At 34.7% G+C, this 23,854-nt stretch overlaps 1 protein-coding gene across 1 annotated transcript in view; it reads right to left on the bottom strand.

Annotated features, from left to right (window-relative positions):
• The window catches only part of NRG3 (neuregulin 3), a 377,309-nt gene that overhangs the window by 199,317 nt on the left and 154,138 nt on the right, over positions 1–23,854 (bottom strand). The window contains 1 exon segment of the mRNA XM_062000750.1: positions 21,308–21,437. Within this exon segment, the coding sequence (XP_061856734.1) occupies positions 21,308–21,437 (130 nt within the window).

The following is a 23,854-nucleotide window of genomic DNA, read 5'->3' as shown; positions in this document are numbered from 1 at the left end:
TCAGCTGCTCTGGACACTCTCTGTATAAAAGTAGTAAATTGTATATTTGCAGCTGTTGACTCCAACTTTTGCCAGATGTGATCAAAATAACTTTAATAATAGATATAATCCTGTCTACGTCTTTCAAAAAAAAAAAAAAGCTAAACAGAAGTTTAAAAAAATGATGAATCCAACAACCAAAATAACTGAAGAGCTTTGAGAAAGCAGTGTGCTTCACCTCTGATATTTCTTCCGTTATAAAGTAATCTAATGATTTAAAATCCTTAGCCTGAAAGGGTTACATTGCTGAGTAAATATTGTTTTCTGCAAAATAAAATATTTAGTATAAACTTAACCTAATTCATCAGCTGTACAGAGCTCTTAAACTCTCCTGCACCTCCGCCCCTGCCATTTGGTTTGGTGTTAAGCTTTCCCTACCACATTTAGGCTACAGCAAAGACCAGTCAATTGATGCTACATCTGAAGACAAGTTTCACAAGTGTATTTCGACTTGTATTCACTATACATATGAATAATTGGTAGTTGTGACAATTTCTATGATAAAATCTGAGAAGTAAAAACTCAGTAAAAAGAAGTAAAGAAGTAAAAAGGATAAAAATATTTGATGTACAATTTTTGTCAGAATAATATCACTTTTCTGATCAATTAATGCCATATTTGTAGGTGTTCTTCTTCTAGAGAATGACTTTGGCAATAAGTCAAAGTAGCAAGTCTACTTCACACATAAAACTTCCTTGTCCTTTTTTTCAACAAGAATGGAAATTAGCAATGGGAGAGGTCTTCCCCTCCAGTACCCACAGATCTAAATAGAGAGCACACTCCCTGCTCTGCCAGACTGCTCTCCGATGCTTCCCTGTTCTCTGTTTTCTTCAGGCAGTGCGAGGTTATCAGTCTCTTCCCATTTCTAGATCCTCCTCAGTAAGGAAACAAAGACAAAATAGGCTTTTCTATTCCTCGCATGGAAAGAAATGTGTAGGACTGCACTTCACAGTGCACGTCCAGGATGGGGAAAAACTCAAATGGTCTGAACCTTACAAAACACAACTGTCAATACCATCCAAGAAAGATGGATGGAATACTTTTCAACACATATAAAAAGTGGGGGGGAAAAATCCACATCAGAAACCTGAAAGCTATTTCTATACATATAAATACAGCAGCAGAGGTGTATTCTTCACTTTCCACTGTTTAATGAATGGGAGAAGTTAGTATCCATATCTATGTCTTAGCCAAGAGGTTGTATTTATCCAAGTGCAGTAAGCTGAGGTAAAAACACCAAACAAAACCAAGAAAACAAACCTCAAATCTACAGTTTGACCCTTTCTATATGCGCAATAGAGGAAAAAGAAGATAGCTTTGCCAATAAAAGCAGTTTCAATACAGAAATATAATCCGTCTCCTTAATCAATCACTCTCATCATTAAAAAAGATTTTTAAACTGTTGATGGTTCTTCTTTTTACTGCTGCTTTTTTTACACTCCTATAAAGTACAAAAGGACAGAACAAGGTATATACACAAGTTTTCAAATGAATTTTCTAAACATTTAGTTCCTGGGATTATCAGTATGATTTTCAGATGTGTTTTGCAGTGTTTGTGTATGATCACCTGTGACAATGTGGCATGTACCATTTACATCCTTATTACTGTTCTAATGACAGGTAAATACACATTAGACTGGATAAATCATGAAGAAAACTTCTTTCTTTTGGGAGTAGATATTCCTGATCAGGAATAGATAAGTATCAATTATACAGAACCAATTCACTCAATACCTTTATTCTTAAAAAGAAAAAGCTTATGAGAGATTTATGCATATCTGTTGAACTCACTTTTGTCCTGTAATGAACATCTGTGTGCAGGTCATGTTTTACTGCTTCAGGGATATCTGTTTCTGTATTGATTGAAAATTATAATGGTAATTTATCTACCATGCTTCCATACTGGACCACTGCAATGTTTTATTTTATTGATTTCCAGGCAGTTCTTTGCATACATTTAACAGCTTATGTGAAACCCTGACAGCAAGGTCATTTCAAAGACGTCATTCCCAGATGTTCCCTTCAGCTCCTCACAACACCAAACTGTTGGCTTCTAATTAAATCTTGTCCATTTGGGGCTATTTTTAATCTATGAAGGTTCTTAAATACTAAATCAAAATTTCTCTTTGTCCTCTTGTGTATGCCGTGTTTCCCTCACACACTCAAGATCAGCAAAGCTTTTCTTTAAAAGATTTCCCTGTTGATTGAGTGTCGTAGGTTTTTTTCCTCTTCTAAGCTTTTGGCCGCTGTTCACCTCATATGTCACGCCAACAATTTGTTACAATTAGGCTGACAAACTTTCAGCTTTCAACTCCAGTCTCAAAGCTAATTTACTTGGTCTAATGTAATCTTAATTACCTAATTGCTAATTCTGTTTAAAAAAAAAACCCAAATCTGAAATATTGTACCTGGCATGAAAAAAACTCTTCCAAAAGCATGTTTTGATAGCCTAATAATTGACAAGGCTTTGATTCCTCTAAGTATTAATTTTGGACTCAAAGGACCAAGATTAAATAATTATCATTTTAATAGTATAGAAGGTGCTTGCAAGGCCCAACCTTGGCAAATGGCATGGAAAAAAAACCATGAATGTAAAGAGTATGAATGGAAGTATCACATGTGGACTGTCTAAAACCAATCATATCAAAAGAAATGAGCCCCTGTGTTTATAAATCAACTGCGTTATACCTAAATTCACATTGATATTACATTTCACAAGCAATCTTTCACAAAAAAAAAAAGATTTTAGCATGTTTTCTACCATTAAGAAAAAAAACCCCCAAACATTAAGACATTTTTCATGCAGAAATGAGAAACTAAACAAGAGCAAAATCTAATCATAGAATGGTAGGAGTCAAAAGGGAGCTCTACAGAGCAGGAAACATGAGAGAATACTGTGTGGGTGAGGAAGCACCTGGCACAGGCTGCCCAGAGAGACTGTGGAGTCTCCTTCTCTGGAAGTTTTCAAAACCCACCTGGATGTGTTCCTGTGCCCCCTGATTGAGGTGAACCTGCTTTAGAACTATTACTGCTGCTAGAATTACCTCTGATGATAAGGAAAGTGATTAACTATGACTACGTAATTCGTCCTTAATTCCTGCATCATAATACCACATATAACATGTTATACTGACTCTTTGTGAATTTGGGGTTTGAAACTACACACAACATTCTACAAATAGTCATGCACTTGGTGCAGAAAATCTAAGTGAGGCTGAGCAGAACACACATTCGGGAATGCTCTCAGTATTACTGCCCTGGGAAGAACCAGCAATGTTCACAACATCATAGATCAACAAAGGCATTTTGCATGGACCGACTTCATTTAAAAGTTCCCCACAAGTTCCAAGGAGGCTGTACAAAACCTGCTACTAAGTTGATAAACCTTCACTTCTGAACACGAAAAAAAACAAGTAAGCCATTTCCCTGTTTTCATTTGTTTGTTTCTAAGTCCACATCCTGAAAGAGGTAAGTGAAAAAGCAGAAAATTGATTTGGTGCTTGGTTATGAACATAATATATTTATGCATAAAGTATGCTCTTTTTGCCTGATTATATCTAAAGTAACAAAATGGGAATCACAAAGGATTCAATTTCAGCAAGAGTTGAAAAAAGATCATAACCTGTAATAAAAGTATTTATTAAATCTGAAGTCAAGAGACAATGAAGGCTTCAGTCATGAGGATTTACATCTGATCTTGCTAGGTTCAATAAACTGGTTTAGAATATATGGAAAAGAATAGACAGGCAGACAAATGGGCCAAAAGACCAACTCCCAAAATATTAGTGCCTGAGATAAAAGAGCAGGGAAGAATTCAGAGAGCAGTACACATGAATGTAGATTTTTCATTCCATTAAAAGACACTTCTTGAGTTTTATTTGGCTATTGCTATGATTAAATAGTATTAAATACACTGATGAGGCTCAGATTTATATAACATCAGAGTAAATAAAATAATTGCAGCAGTGCAGAGTGCAGCATGCATATTCCACCTCATGTGACAGTAGATACCAGACAGCTCTCAAGACTTGTACATGCATCGGTCCTTACTAATTGACAGCAAGCTAAATCCCAAATGTAAGACCTGCTTGATAATGATTTATCAGGATAAACTACAGATAATCAGCCTGGCTATTAAAAAGTCTATTAGGTAACTCCATTGAGTTTTGTCCATTTAGACTGAGGTCTAATGTATAATCAATTTGAAATGCAATTAATAAGCCCACTAGGCATATATCAATGACAAATATAAATATATATAGATGCACGTGCAGACAGTCATTGGAGTCATGTGTTTGAGAGGTAACAATGCAAAATATTCTATTTTATAGGGAAGGTGTTGTAGCATAAATGTATTTTAAGCACACACAGAAATCTAGGATGGGTTGAAGGTATATGGAAGTCTCCATATGAAGGTATATGAAGGTATATTGAGACACCGCTTTCTTGATCTACAAATCCCATGAGATCAAGACCCCTCTACTGCAAGTGCAAATTTCTACCAGAAAGAAATCAAAGTCCCAGATTTCCTGCAGCCTAAATACCAAGACAGGCAAAAAGGAAAAGGTAAAATGAATATTCCAAATGAACTTTAACTCTCTTCAAAAAACAGGAGAGACAATCAACAATTTCTAGTCAATAAACATTAGAAAGTAAAAGCTGCAGCCTACTTGAGGACCATTTTTTTGTATTTTCAGGATGACTCCTGAAGAGTTCAGGATTAAGTCACTCCTGAAAACAAAGCAGCAAAATAATGACATTTAATGCATATCATGGATTTTTCTAACCCATAACCCAGGAATGCAACTTGGGATTTAGACAGAACAACAAGAAAACAATGAAACACAGCATGGTAACTCCAACAGTGTCCTTGTAAGAAAATGTATAGGTTGTAACTTTTATATCTGTACATTTTAAGAAAAAATAACCATCTAGTACTTGGTTACTATTAGCTACACACAAACTGCCTAATCATTTTATGAATCATAGCTGTAAATCTTTAATCTAGCTGAATATCAATTAAAAGAACAGGACTTCAATACACAGACTTATAGATGCCAATCAAGACATTTATTGACATAATTGTGTAACAAAAATATAATAAAACTAATGCAATCTAAGGGAAAAAAAGTCCATCTCCTTATTCCTCACAAATATCTAACAAAGCATTAAGGTCACAAAGGCTGCAGTTAACAAATTTTCCTCAGAGCCTTGGAAAAGCTTACATCTCTCAGTAATAAATACAAAACCAAGAAGTGTAAAGTTTAATGTCATTTCTAATTGATCAAAGACCTATTCAAATAATGTTTTTAAAGGTTAAATAGTTTTTATGATACTTGGTCTATAAGTGCCACATTTTTGAGTTCTTATTTAGCAAGGGAAAGAATTACATTTCTTTTTCAAGCGTTACTTGCCTGTTTTCTGAGATGGTGACAGATTAAATTAGTGAAAACAACTGATGGGTACTACATCTTTCTCATTTCTCCTTAGAAAATAGCTCAACTTCAGTGCTAAAAGCACTGGAAAAGCTTGTCTGGATTTTTTGCCAATTTACAGACATTAAAGGAGTTTTCCTGGTTAGTCTACAAACATTTTCAAGCAGTAAAAGGCTAAGATTTTTGAGTTTATTTTCTCCTACATCATTCTATTACTCTGATCCTGCTGTGAACAGTGATTCATCAAGCATGAATCTATGTTTTCTCCCAAACGATACAAGCTCGTGGTATCATGTAATGCTGAAACTCTCTCCATACCTAAAAACTGTGTTCCAGGATTAGCAGGGTTACTCTTCTAAGGTCACACTACTGAATCCCTAAGTAAAAATAATTTTAAAACAGACTGCTTTTAAACAGACTTGATCACAGCCACTTTTATCCACACCTACTTTCCTCTGTAATGCTGGGGAACTACCTGTATCTTTTCAATAACTAAACACAGAACAACAAATCTGGACTTATATTGGACTTACTGTCTTGAGCTACTGTAATTTTTTTCTCTCAGGTATTGGCTTTCCAATTATGTTTTCAGGGAGGTTAAACATTATTCACATGGAGGAGAAAGATGGGCAGCTACTCTCCAGCATCATTTCATAATTACGGAGATCAGCAAATGATTAAGCAATATAACTCCTATGAACTTGCGTCAGACTGTAATTATTATGATTTTCATGTTAGCTTCTTTCATGCTTGGACAGTCTGCTAGTCTGAAAGGAAATTATCAGGATTTAAAAGTGAAGTATAGAAAAAGGGTGACAATATATTCAGGCATATTCCACATTCAAATTGGAAAAATCCAAGTTGTTGCTCTAAATCCCTCTGGTTTCAAAATAATTCACACATTGACTGTCACTCCATTTCTGTGAACAAAAAATAGTATTTACCTTCACAAATCCTGATTCTCGAAATGTTTCTCTAAGTAGGATTATCCATTCTTGGAAACCATGTTTGGGAGAACACAGCTTTAAGGGGCAGAGATAGGATCCTTAATCAGTGAAGACACAGTCAAGGATAATTCATCAGCATCTGCCCTTCCCAGCTCTTACTCCAGGATGTTTACCTGTGTTGGAATGTTAATCAATCTTTGCAGGAGAAAAGACTTTTGCCCAATGAGTTTTGCCCATTTCCCATGAGAGGAGTATAACATATGTTCTTCAACATGCAGCACAATCTTCTTCAAAGAAATATCTGGGGTAAAATTGCCACATCTGAGATAGAGTGACCAGTTTCCTCTTAAGACCCTGGGAACACAATGGCTCTAAGGATGCACTGCCAGGGTCTAGTTTAGAGAGAGATTTAACTGAACAAATAATTAAAAGATTAAGAGCAACACTGTGCTGTGGTGAGCCTGAGATTAATAGTAGACATCTAGAACAAAATACTAGATAAACAAGCCAAAATGGATGTTTAAACAGGAGGAGCGCACTTTGGACTACAGAGACAAATCTGTGATCTGTTTGATTTCAACAAATGTTTAGTGTAATTACAGATTATTGCTTGAAAACAACTAGGTGGGGAAAAAAGACACCAAAGCTATTTACATACTATGTCTTTCATGGAATTGATTTTCCCAAGGAAAGGTGACACACAAAGTTTCCTGTGGTTACCTCTAGCTCTATCTTCTATCACTACCACTGTATGGACACTAAGCTGCATATAGCTTTACACTGGATACACAAAAAAGTATTCAACTTGACTGAGATATTTAAAAAGTTATAGTTTAGAATAGCAGATTATTATTACTGAAAAATCGGCATGCTTTGTTTCGGACTTTTTTCTGAAGTGTGACATAAAATTATAGTGTCTAAAAATGCTTTTGAAAACTTTTTTCCCCAGGAAAACATGTTTTTCCTGAGTTAAGTATTGCATCACTCTTTAAATGATTAATCACAATTTTTTTTTCTATCATACTAGATGCATACCTCATTGATACATACTCTGCTAGATCAGTTGCAGCATCTTGTTATACTGCTCAGTAACATGAATTGATATAGCATACGTAGCTGAAAGCTTTTGTAACATGCTGAATGATTTATAAACCAAATGGCTCATCGATCTAATGAAAAAAAAAATATACAGACCCTGGACAATGGAATAACGTGACGTTTTGGTCAGCGAGTCATGCAGACACAGAAGCAATCATGCATGAAAGCAGCACCACAGATTTATGGACAACGTTCCCTTATGGGCAATTTTCCTCAGCATACACAGACTTTGATGGTGCTTGAACAAAAAGCTCTGTATTTGGACAATTAGGCTTATTTAATTGTTTCTCGTTTATTAATTCATCACATTCCAATTTTATTTCCCCATTTTATTTCTCCATATCATAAACCATAAAATTTCTTTTTCTCCATCTTTTCCTCCAGAGTCTGCAAAGATGATCAGAATATAGTCACTCTGCTGCTCTAACCACGCCCTTCAGCCAGCAACTAGTGTCTTTACTGGTAACGTGGGCTGCTTTTTTTTTTTCCTCCTTTTTGCTAAGATGCTTTAAAAAATCAAAAATTACCTCATGAAGTTGGGATAAAGCATCAAAAGATGGGAAAAGGACAGACAAAATGCTTGTTGCAAGGACCTTGCATATTCACTACAAAGACTAAGCACAACTGTTTTCTAAGAAATATTCGGTACCCGATGGAAAGAAGCTACCATCCCCCTTCAGCCTTTCCAGTTACCTTGCACTTCAGTTATAGGTATTCATCTGCTCAGTTTGAGAAGTTATTTGGTTTCCATGATACTACTGAGATTTATTCAGTCACTGAAGTACTGAATTCCAAGCAGGAAGTTTCCTGTGAACAAACTAACAAGTATATCATCTCAAAAAAGGTATTCCACGGAGAATTCAGTTGCCTCATGAAGAGATAATGATGTAAGCTTATAAATTCAAAGTCACAAAAAAGGAGTTTCAGACCGTTTTAAGCACAAATGACAACGATAATGAATTCTGTCAAATGCATATAAAATTAGCTCTCATCAAAATGCAAAGGGTTTTAATACAGATCATGCTTCATAAAAAATAAAACATGGTCTCACATGGCTTGGAGAAAACAGCTAGTTATGTTTTATAATTTACCTTGCAGAACATTCTTTTCCTTTGTTCAAAGCACACAACTACACCTTAACACCCTGTCTTCTTTGATATCATCTCCTTAACAGCAATATACTTTCTTCAAATTGTTTGCATTCAACCAAAGAACAGAAACTATAAACTTGAGTATAGTATCCAACACAACATGAAATTAAAATATATTTATTGAATATGCTGATATGTTTAAATTATCCACATTTAAGGACATTTTAATAAGGAAATTTGAATATCATCTAATCATAGAATTACAGAATGGTAGGGTTGGAATGGACCTTTAGAGATCATCTAGTCCAACCCCACTGAAGCAGCAGGTCCACCTAGATCAGGTTGCACAGGAACACATCCAGGTGGGTCTTGAAGACCTCCAAGGAAGGAGCCTCAACAACCCCTCTGGGCAGCCTGTGCCAGGGCTCCCTCACCTGAACAGTAAAATAGCTTTTTTTTCTTATATCTAATCTTCATGCTTTCACAGTATTTTGCTCCAAAAGCAAAAGATTGTTACCATGAAGGCTAGACATTGTGGATGACCACCTTGAGTTTTCATGTATCGATTTAGATACTTAAAAATTTGCAAATTTGTGTCTTTGTAAACAAATATTTGCCAAAAAAAGGTGCAAAATTTGTAAATTTAGTTCCTTGCAATTAATCACAGTGTTGCTGTTTCTATTGGAAGGTGTAAAGCAAATTAGATCATACAACTTCAGCTTGTGTTAAAAATAAAGCTAACGACTTATTGTGTGCTCAGAGTTTATGATTTACTAGACAATTTAAATTTTGCCTCTATTACCGTATTATTGCTGTGCCAGCATGGCATCAGAAGGCTTTGATCAAGACTAATGAAAATAGCTGAATACTGCAGAAAATTCACACCATCAGCTTCAGTCCTCCTAAACCGTGCAGGCTCTGCAATCTCAGGGAAGGGACTGCAAGGATTTTCAGGTTCCCACCAGGAGAATAAAGGATATTAAAAAATGCAGGATGCAACATACATCAGCAACCTGATGAGGTCATGACACATGTCCTTTCAGATCTAACATCAGCAGAAGATGATAAAAATGCAACAGTCTGTGCTCAGACTTTGAATTTTCTATTTCTATTTATTTCAAAGCTAAGACAGCAATAAAGATTATCATTCAGTAAGTTCATATTCTTGTTCTTGTTCAGTCACCTAAAAGAACAAGGTAATGTATTTATATTTAATATTCAGTGCTTGTTTTGCACCTTCCAACAAGACTAAATAAACATTCAGCAATGTCTTCAAAATAGAGAACTTAAAAGCAGCTCTTTAAAGCTACACTTCATATTCAACCATCACTGCTGATAAAAAATAATGGATAATTTAAATTCATTTGACTGTGATACTCTTCTGAGATTTAAAATATATATATTAAATAAAATATCAATAGCTCTATTCAGAATTAAAGCTCTGCTTAAAGACATCTCAACCAGAGTTCTGCTGAGTCTTATGGTACCTTTCAGCAGACACAACAATGACTTTACATCACAAGGATTTTCTGACAAGTGTTAGACATCCAGAATATATACACTGACCCATTTGTATTTGTTGTTGTTGTTCTAACTTGCTCCATTACAAGGTTTGGTACACAATCTAACAAAGCATAGTCACAGATCACAAGCAGGATGCTAAGCCATGTAACAGAAAATGAGATGTTAGGACACCTGAGTATCCTCAGGTTTGCTTCCAATGTGAATTGTTTCTGTGTTAACAGAGATTCTAAATATAACAGGATGTTACACATTTACTCCAGGGATGATCACCTTGGAAAACAACAAATGAGCAACACACGTAGCACTAAAATCACAGCAGGTCATTTTCTGTGGCTAACAGAACTTTGGAGGAAAAGAAACCCACCTTACATAATATCTAGGAGTCATCATTACACACCTCTGTGCTTTATGTGTTTACTGAGAAGTTACAAAAAGGTGTTATTTTGATTCTGCCATTTGTCCTCTTTCTGTCATTACACAAAAAGGATTTTTTTTTTTTAACGGAGTGTTTTACTAGCTAAAAGTGTGCAAAAGAAAGTGTCAAAAATGGGATTTGAATATTTGATGTTTTAGACTTCTATGATAAAAATATGGTCACTTGTATTGTGGCCACCACTGAGTTGTAAGTAACACTCACAATGCTGTTGGTTTTCCATCCACATACACACAAATGTTAAAAAATTTTTAAAATCTATTAAAAAAGAACTACCCAACAAAAAAAAAAAAAAAGGCTGTTCAATATACAGAAGCTGAAATTTATTAAATAAGCTCAAATTTTCATGAAGACCATTTTTTCATTTGAGAAATAAAACTGATTCTCAAGAGCTTTTGAAGAGGGTATTATGAAGCCTTTCATTGCTTGTGGTCATTCTTTACCTCATCTTTTCATTCTTTTTAGCAATCCCATTCGAAACATTCTAGAGAATGCACAGATTATTTTTTTCTCCTAGGAATAAGCATTTTTAGGCAGACAGCCACCTGAGTGACTCTGAAAGCATGAGATGATACTAGATGGATAGGTAGAGTTAGTTCAAAGTAAGCTTTGTGGTAGGGTTGCAAAGTTAGCACACCTGAAATCAGAAAGTAAGTATAATAGCCAAACAGCCAAACTGCACAGATGCAGCCACCAGCAACTGATCAGACTGATTGAGTCTTCATCTTCTGTCCAGAAGTGATATAAAACTCCATTGTAAAGCCATTAACATGAGTTAAATCTTAGTTAAATTTTGAGAATTCAAGATCTAAAAAGCAGCACTTTTGAGGTAAGACTGGAAAAGTTAACACCTCCAGAAAGTCATACTGTGTGGAGGAAATAGTACATTTAAATAAGCTGTAGAAAGAAGTTCCAAAGAAAGTGTTACTGTTTCCATGCTGGACAGAACAAGTAGTAACAGGCTTGAACTTCTGCTAAAATCATTAGGCTGGACCTCAGAAAAATCCTTCCAACAGGAAGATAAAATCACCCAAATGTATTGACTGGGAAAATTATAAAATACCTCAAATCTGGAAGTCTTTCAGAGCAGATAAGACAACATCTGTCAGAAGTTACTGCCTTTGTGTGACCATGAATGACATCCCCAGATCCTTTTTGAGCCTAGTTTTATATGATTCTATTCGATATCTACCAAAGATGAGAGAGCTCTAAAGAGAAGAACACTTAAAGAGGCCTAAACAAATGTACATTGTAAAAAACATTTTTTGTCATCTTTATTCTTGAGGTACATGCTGCATGTGTTGCGTTCTTATGTCAGTCATCAATTAATCTTTAAACACCAAAGTGATTCTATTCATACAATAATCCCCTTACTGAAATTGCAGATTCAGTATTAGAGATACTTAAGAGAAAAGTCTGTTCTAACATCTGCTGTCAAGACATGTTCTTGCAGTACTGCTCTTCAGAATCCCTCCTCTGGCTTGTTGCATATGGACATTGTAATATACTCTGGCATCAATACCTATGATTTTCAATACATGTGTAATAAAAATATAAGTTCACATTTAGACTCTGAAAGACACTAGGAGAAGGTCTCTACCCAAGCTTAAACACACCAAAAGTCTTGAGCATTTGTGCACATTTCCTTTACTCAATAATTAGTACTTTTTTCCCCAAAGTACTTAGATACAAGACCTACAAATCTTGTCAAATTAGAAATTTATTTTATACAATAAACTAACAGTTACCTCTGCTCTTGTTTCGTTTCCTCTTTTCTACTTCTCAATGTAGCAACATGGTCCTCTGGTTTACAAATATAAGGAAATAAAAAGCCTTCTGGTTGAGGATTTTAAGTTAAAAGAGGACAGAATAACAAGCTTCTGCCTATGAACTTCCCACAGGTCCAGTTTTCATTTGAAAAGAAATCTTTTTTGAAGAAACAAGGGAAAAGGAACTTGTAGAGTAATAGGAAAAGACCTGATATTTTAAAATCCAACTGATTCCATACAGCAGAAGAGAAATAAAATGCACAGACTGACTAAAAAAATATCAAGCCTCTTGAGCTTGCTTCTATTTTCTGCAATTCCAAGTAGAAAATTTCTGAGAAGTTCATTCCAAGTCCCTTCTCCCCTAAAATGAGTACTACTATTTTCTTTCTTTGCCTTCATGTCAGACAGCATTAAGATCAAATTTATGTTTTTCCGGGCTTAAGTCAGCAAGATATGACAAGTAATTACTTCAAGTCTAATTATCCTGGCTACTGTTCTTCAAGTTCTTTATGCACCAAATTAAGAACACAAAGAGAAAAGGGAAGAATACGCACACGTAACCAAGTAGCCAAAAGTCACTTGTAAGAGAGAGACTAGAAAGGACTGGGCAGAGCAAAGAAGTGTGGGAGGAGAAAATTGTAAGCAGTTGTAACATTTATCATTTTGTTTCAACTAATTATCCAAAATAGATTCTAACATAACACACAATGAACACTTCAAACTTCACTCAACTCTAGTGTTCCTACTGAAGTGAGTCCAGTAGACAATAAAGTACATGAAAGAACCATTAGAAATGTTTAACTTGGGACCAAACTCTTTCTTTCAGATAAGAACAAACTCTATTTAGAAGTTATTCTGGTGTGGTATAAACTATAAAATCATATATACAGTCATGTCATGGACTGAAATAAATCTTCCTTGTTCAATAGCCATAACATTATAATAGCACACATCAATAGCATTAAATAGCACACTCAATATTCTATATTTTATAATGTGTCTCTCTATTTTCCCCAAGTCCTTTAAATACTTAATTTAATACACTGAGTTTCTAGGAATGTATTGGAGTTATACATATAAATTCTATATCTAAGTTTACTAAAATATATGAACATTCATTTAATAAAATTCTGCCCTAGACTATGCCAGACACTGTGTCTGAAAGACAAGTTGTTGAAAAGTCTCTGAAGGAAGATGTTAATGCTTTTTGTCTCTAAAACAGCTACAGTGGATTGAACAAGACTTGAGAGAAAAAACAATGAACTTTCTTCCTTACTTGCTAGAATAGTATCCCTGTACAACTTCTCTAAAGCTATAATCCCTTCAGATGTCACTTTTTCCAACCACAGCTATGCATCTAAATCCGAGGTGCCATACAGGAAAGGGCTATAAACAGCAAGAAAGAGTATCTAAAAATTCTCCAATACTGTTGACCAAAATTGCTGTTGTTTACAAATTTAAGGCATTCATAGACAGTTGCTTGTCAAGTTTGAAATGTCTCTACAGCTTTCATGAGTTGCAACTTCAGAAGAATTAAAAGAAACAGTATTTAAAGGCAGTAAGACATCCTTCTCCTTGTTCTTTCAACAAGCTTGATGCCAGCCAAAAATGCTTTCTCCAACTCTTTTCTGGTAATCACCTTCCATGATGTCCACCATAATAATCCAGACTGCAAAATAAGCAAACAATCATTTTTAGCTGCTCCAGCTTTTTTTTTATATAGCCTTACTCATTTATGGCAGAGGTTTGTCCTTCAATAGTAATTCCAGAGATAACCTCTGACTTCTTCTATCATATATCCTTTATATTTTAATACTATAATTAACAAGATATCATTGGCACATAACTATCTTAAGCAGCCTGGAGTTTGACTTCAAATTCTTATGCTGATTCAAGTAGAAATGAAGATATTACTCTAAGCTTCTGACACTGGCCTTCTTCAACAGCACAATTCTTGTAAGAACTGCAGTTTGCTATCTAACAAAGTGGCTGATAAGGCACAAATACAGGCACAAAATAAGGAACAACAGATGTTTCATTACCACCTTCTAGACATATCTCTGAATACACCTTATATAAATCTGCTTCTTATTAGATACTGTTGGCAGGTTGCTTAAACAGTTCACCCCAGTCTGCACTGGAATGACTTCAAGGAACTTGTTTCAAACAATCCATTCACTTCTAAACACTACAGTAATGGGGTACAGAACACAAGCCAGAATATTTCTCTGTCTAACATCATTCATGTCACCACTCCTGTGACAGGTTACCTGTCTAATCTTTCCTAACAGTCCGGAATAAGCAGCTTTTTGCCTCACTTTGTTTCTTATTTAAGACTGATGGAAGGCCTTTCTTTGCAGAACATGGAATGGGAAAAGCCTGGTTCCTGCAAATTGATGGAATATTCCTTTGCAGAAGAAGGATTGTACCATTTTATATTTTTCTTATTTTCAGAATGCATCTTTTCATCAGGTATGGAGTTTCAGATAGCATATATGGAGTAATGGCATTCCTTAGGTAACTTTCTTTTAGAATTAGGAAACAGAAGGCAGTTCAGAGGCAGTTTCTTCCATTAATAGATCAACTTTCTTAATGAAGGTTTGTATTTTATAACAGAAACTTCATAACTTCAAAAGATAGAAATAGAGCCAGAATGCTATACTGTTTAGTAATCACAGAGTTTCAATGGGAAATCGTTAGAAAATCTGATCTGTTTCAGATGCCCAGAAGAAAGCAAATGAAATCTGAAGTATTATGAATACAGACTATAGCATCTCGTTAGAAACTTAAAATTAGATACAAAAACTTATTTGATCCTTTCTTTTTACCATGAAATTAATTTATCCTCCTCCAAGAAATAAGGCCACCACAAACTTGTTTCAGAAAGTGACTAAGATGGATAAATAGATAATAGATGTTTAGTCAGTGATTTCTCTGGCACATAGAGCCGCTTGAAGCAATGGTACTATATGAATAGCAACTACGGTCACAAACATCAATTTATTGCAGTACTCAAAAAGTTAAGCATGTGCTAAAGGGTGATTTCTTGTAAACACATCAAGGGAAATGTCTGTCATGACATCTGAAATACAGGTCATTACACTGCTGCATTAAAACATTCTGTTTTTCAGATGTTTGAAGATTGCTGAACTTCATAAGACTTTGCAATTTGCATACATGTATTTTTTCAATCTGAATGTATTTTCTTCTCCTGAAGTTGCAGAAGGTTGAAGAAGGTAAGTATCTGTTTAATGCAAAATCTTTAAATAAAAGCCACTATAAAATGGAATGTTGAGACTGTGAAAATTAATGAATAATTAAAGTACTTTGAGAAGAAGCTTTCTCAAGAGTCTGCATCTTTTGAATTGTAAATGATGAAAACATGAATCAGGTGTTACTGATTATTGCAGACAGCCATGTTTGGTGTGCATATCACATAATACATCCTTGTATTATTTCACCATGGGAGAATGTTAAAAGACTCAGCTTGTCAGTTTAAAAACTACTCGATATGGTATAAGAATTCTGTAAATAACATCAGACCTGAAGAGTTTTCATTTTAGAGGACTATTGGAAAAAGAGAAGGTGTAACTGAGAAAGTACTGGGTTTACACAGGTGATTCTGATTAACTGACTGTAATTGAATGAGCTCAAATCTTAAACATGAGTTTGAGAAATTTTCAGGCCAAGTTGTAAAAATCACATAAGACTGGGTAATACCAAAAAAGTTACAATACCTAGGTAACAAGTACAAGCCCTATAAATGTCTTGGGCTTTACACTATTTCATTTTCAAGGTTTATAAACCATTTTTCTTCATAGTTTAAAAGATTTTCTTCATGGTTTAAAAGGATAAAACAAAGGATGTGACACTGAAGGCACACAACCTCTTCCTGTAATTCCAATCTGAAAGACAACGCACAGAAGTGATTTGGTTTTTTGGAAGTGTTTTTTACATGAATGAAAAGATATATCTAAAACAAGACAAGAAAAGCATGAGACTTCCCAATAAATAATGAAAAAAAGTAGTAGAGGGTTGGATGATCTCAAGAGGTCTCCAACTCAAGCCATTCTGTGATTCTGTGAGGCAACCATGAGCTGCAAAAGCACTGCTGAATAAGTAGGTGATGTAATAATAATGCAATGGGACATCTATGTTAAAATATAGGTGCTTAACAACAGCTTGAAGATATCTAATGTGGTATTTCAAGTTCAACTCAGTTTTTCTCAAGTAAATACTAGAGTAAAAATGGCAGCATTTGTAGCTAAGTATGTGTGCAATTACGCAAATATAATCTGCATACGTGCTACAGACATGCTCATAAGTCAATGCTTTTCACAAGAAGTCTGTTGATTGCCCTTGACATGGAAAGTATCCTAAATTCAAGTACAGTTTTCTTCCTCCTTTAAATTCTTGTAGCTGTATGTTATGTCAACTTAATGCAATGGATTATTTCTGATGAAACCAACCTTGTAATATTGTGACACCAATTAAATGTTTTATTTATACAATGCTATTCAATAGTGAATAATTTTCTGTGTTTGCTCTGTTTACGTGTTGGAAGCCCTCTGGAAAAGTGTCACTGTAGTATGAGAAGGGGGAAAAACATGAAATGGAGTACCTGGTATTTAAAACACCTAAAGTCAGACTGCAAAAACCTGGATAACAAGTCATGCAAACGAAACATGAAAATTATATTCTTAGATTTTTAGATCCTTAACTTATTGATTAGTGCATGAATCTTATAGCATGCTCAGAGCTATTTTAAAGTCCAGTCTCTTGATCCCTTTCTGCTGCTTTTAACAACAGCAAAGGCTATGACTGGATCACACTTAACTACTATGTGAAAAAGACTCACAATAAAACCTGATACTACATTAACACTTATCCAAATTGGACTTTCACTAAAAAGGAATTTTTCTGATCTCATGATTGATTTTAAACAAAGCTGATCAATACTAGTATCATTTTTTAATAAACTAAGTGTCAAAATGGAAACTTTTATGCATGAAACCAAGCAATATCGGTAAGCTTTAAAGTCATCAGAACAAGACAGATATCCTATGAAACCTTAAAACTCTGAGATAGTAACCACAGTCAAGCTCTTTGGATGCCTATGTACAACTTGCTATAAGTTGGTTAACTAGGAATGATGTTTGGTTTATGTGCATCTGTGAATGCATTCTTTCACTGCATTGGAGATTTTATACTGCTTCATGAAGGAGAGATGAAGGACAGGAACAAGGGAAAAAAGGATTATATCATCCCACATAATCCAATCTATGAAGATTAGATTAGAGTCCATAGCCAAGATTTACAGTGTATACACAATAACCCTAACGGCTTCTTTCAGAAGAAAAATTAACAGTGCAAACCTCTCCTTCCCTCAAAAGTTTTAGCTACTCATTCATTCAGTGTTTTCCAGTCCTAAATGACTAATCTTTTAAAAATGTGCTAGAAAAAAAACCCTTTAATTACAGGACTCAACAAAAAAACCAAACCAAACCACAAATCCCCAAGTGACTTAACGTCTTTGAAATAGAAGTCTACAGACAAAACCTAAATTATTTTTTTCAAAGCCTGCATTACACAGTTAAATGCTATCGTGTCAGTGTTGACTGTGTAATTGTTTTGTGTCAATAACAAACAAAAGCACCCTCACCATTCACTTTAAACTCTTAAGATGGTAATAGGGGAAAAAAAAATTCAGCATATGGAGAAGTTAAATATGAAGTTTCCCTGCTGTTGACCTACCCTATCCTTAAAACAAGCTTATGTTAAACCATTCACAAAAATAAATACTGAAGTCACACTTTTAAAATAGCACAAAAAACATCCAGTTATCTCATTTCTAGCCTAACCACATGGGAGAACTTTGCCAGTTTACAGCCCCAGGCAAATTTTCACCAAGACACAGTGAGTAAAACGTAGAAGTTCAAACAAAAAAGGAATTATAGAACTGCAAATTATAATCATTCCTTTTTCCCCCTCTGTCCAGTTACCAACTTAAGCTAAAAAAAAAAAGTTCCATGACTTGAGGAGACCTCCACTGTAGGTTGATAAGAATGAAAGATGCATGAGAAAGTCTTCTTCAGATCTTCCTATTTACTGTACTCCTAATAGTCTCCTGCAGTATGGATCCCTCTTGCCCTTTAGCAAGGGCACATACCAGTCTCACTCTCCATAAATACAAGTTCAAACTAAATAAGCCATGTGTCAGAAAAAAGAGAAAAAAGTTATAGAGCCAGTACTCTACAACATCCACTTGCCAATGTCATTACTTACAGCTGGAGTTGGACATGGGCTCATCTCCTCCAGATCATGATGAATTTTGTCAAATATGAAAGGCGCTTGAACTGGCAAGTAAGACTGTCTGCATTGACAGTATAGTTCATGAGGATACAGAAGAGGTCCAGGATGTAATTCAAATGTTTATTAATGGCTATGAAATACCTCTTTTTCTTTTTTTGTCTTTAACAATCATTAATATACTTGTCCTTAAACATCTACACACAAGAAGAACCACATGACTGCCTAAGCATATCATCCACTAACACTCTTTAAACCTGACAAAGTGGGATGAAAGTTTTTTGCTACATCAAGGTCAGCTGTTCCACACGGCAAATTCACATTTCAGTAAATTGGTGCTCTGTTCCCAGAACAGCTGCAAAATCAAAATCCCAATGAGAATACACAATGCAGCTTGATTCTAAGAACAAAGTATCGTTTCACTCTCCAAGTTTCCATAATTCTGTATTCAAATGATTCTTTTAATTGCAATGGGAATTCCATAACCCTTTCATTCTCAGGGAAAATTAGGGGTTTTTTTCCTAGTTACAGGACAAATATAGAATACCTCTGTTGTATTTTTCTATATCTGCATATTCTAGTTGCCATCTCACTGCACAGTTCTATGCTACAGGTAGATAAACACCTGCATTCTACTCACTGCACTGGCCCTGACAAGGAGATATATGGTCTGTTACCAACGTAGAGATACATAATTTGAAGGTCAAATTAAAAGGTCTCTTTTCATTAATGACATACATTTCCATATCATAAGTGATTCTGAACAAGCTGCTGCTCACAATGTTGAAGGTCCTTACAGCATTACACAAACCATTACAAGTACTTTAATCACCTTTTAAATTTTAAAATGTGTTTTCTCTTGCTGTATGAATTTTTATTGCCTTATACACAACTTTTCATGTTGCATACTTCAAAGTACCCACTGAAACAAGCAGATATTCAATTCCCAGAGAATGTGTCAGTGCTTGAAACTTGTACAAGCAAGGCAAATCTGTTTCCCATGGGAGCTAAGATTCCTGTATTTCCCTGTGGAAGAATACCACAAGAGAAGGTGATGAAAAAAATTCACTCTGCTGGAAAGAATGAAAGCTCAACAACCTGGCTTATTTAGTTAAGGGGAAAAGCCTCTAACTATTAGTCAGGCTGCAGCATTAGAATTAGGGTAAATAAACAAGAAATTGGCAAAGCAGACAACAGGAAAGCTCCTGGAAATCAAACAAAACAAAATAAATAAAAGAAGAACAGCTCTCTTCTAAGATAATACTCTTGTAGATTTTTAAAAGTTTAATCTATGCAATTTGCTAAAATGATCTGTTTCAAGAAATTAGCTAATAAATCTACCAACCTAATTAAAAATTGTATCATATATACATAGACATTTCTCCCTGCTATTAATTAGCATCAGTTTCAGCTGGTGATGCAATTCCCTTGTTAACAGCTCATGACATTTCTAAGAAAGATTGAAAAATCATACACTTGCTTTGAGGAAAAAAATAACTGTGAAGTTTTACAACAGAAGCTGAAAAATTCATCATCATTTTTCCATGATTAATGATTCATAATACTTAATTTCACAAGTACGCCATAAAAACCCCATAAAATACAGAGGTGAAATCAACGGTCAATGAAGCATATACCACTGAATCTGAAAAAAGTACCAGCAGAGTACTAAAAATAAAAATCCTTGGAACATTCTTCTGACAAACAGACCTCCACCAATCTTGAAATCCATAAATTTCTACTTTCAAAGCAGGTACATATGATTTTGTGATTTTTTTTTCTACCTCCAGTGGTATTTGGCATTTTAAGTCCCAAATCATTCAAAAGTGCTTCTGAGTATCTTAGGTGCTTGTTATTATTCATATTAGAAACATCTATACATTTAGATGTTCAGTTTAAAACAGTCCTTCAAATAAAGTATCACAGAAGTGAATTAAAACATCACAAGTACAGGTTTTCATTTTGGACCACTTCTATTTAAAAGGTTGTTTGAATGGTTCAGAATTTGTTTATTCTCGTTGTTGCAAAGACATTATGGTATTCCTTCTGCTTACTTTTCCCTTTTCCTGGCCACTACAGCTAGAGTAATTCTATCTGGTGATTTCGTTTTCTGATACTCTTTGAAATACATTGAAGGTGGTCACAGACAGGAGTTCAGGAGTAAAAAGCTGTACAGGAAGTTCAGATGACAATTACAGTCTATATTATCTTGCAGAAATTAAACTTAAGAAAGTTAACTTAAGAGTTATCTTAAAACTAGTAACTGAAGAATTCTTCCTCTCTCTCAATGAACAGTGAGTACAAAGCTCTATTTAAAGTACCCACAACAAAGGAACATTCCTATTATGTAGAGGAATAAAATGTACTATTTCAAAAGCAAACTAAAATATTAATCTTTAGTTGTTCTTATAATCAGAAAACAGAATATTGAAGATTTTTCTTATCTATAAAAGCAATCATAATATTGCTTTTTGTATTTCCACATTTCTATTTATGAATATTACAGCCTATTAAAAATAAAGCATCAAGTGTGAGGGGTGCAATCACATTGCAGGGAAATTCCATTGCTGTATAACACTCTAAGTCTGAACAATTATTTCTTCTAATGCTTTCCTCCCTTGGACAGATGATGTTTTTTGCAACATCTTCACAGGTGACTTACCGGCAGTGTTTATGTGATCCTGTTAAGGTTTCAATCACAAAGCATTCCCCTTCGTTGAGACAATATGCAAGATCCTTGTCTTTGCATGGCTTAAAGTGCTCAGATCGCTCAGTGGAATATGTTGTAGTATCTATGGAGGATACAAAGAAGGAAAAAAAATGCTGTAAGGCTACATATTGGATGTTCATAAAGTATATGTTAAGTATAAGTTGGATCAAATTGGTCGCAATAACATCAACTCATCAAGACAGACTAATTAACAAAAAGCAAAAGCACAGAGCAAGCAAACTGCAATGTGACTACAATATTATTTGCAACCAAGCTTCTTAAAGATTCACAATAAGAACCTTGTATTTGTAAATATTATGAGAAAACCAAAGTAGACTGCAACTGAAGTTGTGTCATTTTCATTCAAGTTCCAAAGTATCTCCTTCTAAAATGTAAACAAACCTATTTTGTATTCTTTTACCAAAACAGTATTTTTGCACTAAAAATGGTTGTGAAGAAAATACACAGCTTATTTTTAAGCAAAAGCAGTTAACCTAATAATCAAAATCCAAACCCATAAACCCCGTAACAATGAAACAAAAAACAAAGCCAAAAACCTAAGGACAATGCTAATTTGATTAACCAGTCACAAAAACTGGCCCTGAACTTTAACACAAGTATGCATCACAGACTGTGTCATTTCACATACATCATCTTTGGTTTCTATTGGTCCACCTGAACATTGACTCGCAACACAGCTAAAAAAGCTGATTACAGTTTGGACTGTTGGCTGTAACTTGAGAATATGTGGTGAGATAATAAGGTTTGGAATAGGCTGACAATATGTCAGGATGAGCTACCATTCCTGGCTTCCAAGTGTATTTCTTTATCTAATCAAGTTGGACTAATGAACAATAAAGTGAAATTTCCAGAGGAAAATAACTGAGAGACTTTAATTTTTTTCACTAAGACACAGATTTTTCTAATGAAATGTAATTTTCAAAGTAGACTATGATTTCCACAGAGTCATGCTTCAATCTTTATGTACAATCTTAATTCTCTAAGTTTAAATTCCTATTCACTTTGTAGGGACAAGGACCAGGATCTAACATATGACAGAATGGTGAAGTTCCAATGTACACGGAACTCTGCAAACTCAAAGTTCTATAAACACTTTAACTGGCTTTTTGCTCACAACTGAACTCAAAGTAAATATGTGCCAAGCTAATAGCAAAGCTGAGAACCAAAACACTGAAATAGAAGTCACCTGTAAGTACGGATCTGCAAGAAAATTCACAAAAACCCCCATATTTCAAAGTATCTTTTTTCATTCTCAGTGTGTTATAAATAAAATAGTGCGCTATATATATATATATATATATATTTTAATCCAGACTAAGAGAAGGAAGATTAATAAATACATTTGAAAAGAAATTCATGCCCTAATCTTTGTATATGTGCTCTTATTTTCCCCAGAGAGAAAATCCCATAGTTCAAAATTTCCAATAAACAAACAAAAAAATCCTGGGAATAAATTCCAACAGTCTCCCTTCAAATGCTTTTGCAGATTTAGAATGAAAAGTCCTGCCATCTTCCCTGATAGCAGCTTTTACAAAGAAGGTGCAGGCTATAGAAAAGCTCCTGTATTTTTTTAAGACAAGTAGATCCTGAAGTGAAATGTATCAAGAATTGAACTGTGTATATAATATAAAGTGTCTGTAAATGCAAACAGTGACCAGTACATCACTGTCAGCATTTCAAGAACAATTAGGTTTTATGTAGTAAAAATACTTTCAGGTTGAAAAAGGCAGGCTGGTTACTTTTGAATGTGAATTTTATATTGGAGCACTTGGTTACTTTTGAATGTGAATTTTATACTGGAGCACTTAACACCACCTAAAATCTGCTTAGAAAAAAAAAAAACAAAACAAAACCAAAACCCAGTAATCAAACATATTTCTCTTTTAAATAAGGAAAATCAAAGATGATATTATTTGAGTTTATGATATTTAGGAAAGGTAACTAAAACTGGAATGTGAGATGTCACCAAAGAACGAGAGCAAAACTAAGGAGACTAAGTATGGCAAAGCATGCCTTTGAAGTAGTGATGTACACAATTCTCAGAGCACAGTGTTTGAAGTGAAGGATAGTCCTATCATAATTAACTCAGAAGTACCTTTTTCAAGGTCAGCATTTTAAAGGTTTAGATTAAAGGTATTCTTCAGAGGTTTTGTTCCCATATTTTAATCACTTCTCCGTTCAATATTATTCAAGAATAAATCAAGTCCACAGCAGAAACTTTTGCCAATTCAGCAGTATCAGTGCAGAGGACAGATTGAGCATGTGGCACTATACTGGCAGAAGTGTCACTACAGATAGAGCTACAGCACAGCTTAATTTGAGTACTGATGGAAATTACACAAGTAATCAGACTTTTCTGGTGAAAAAAGTTGTTTACAAACTATGCTCAGCCATTGCATCAAATCAGCTCTCCAGAACTGGAGTTTCCAACAGCTCCAGAGGAGTGATGTAGTCTGGAGTCACTGCTCTCCTCAAAGC

The sequence above is a fragment of the Colius striatus genome, chromosome 8 (assembly GCF_028858725.1).
Source record: "Colius striatus isolate bColStr4 chromosome 8, bColStr4.1.hap1, whole genome shotgun sequence".
NCBI lineage: Eukaryota > Metazoa > Chordata > Aves > Coliiformes > Coliidae > Colius > Colius striatus.
This window is presented reverse-complemented; position numbering and strand designations above follow the sequence as displayed.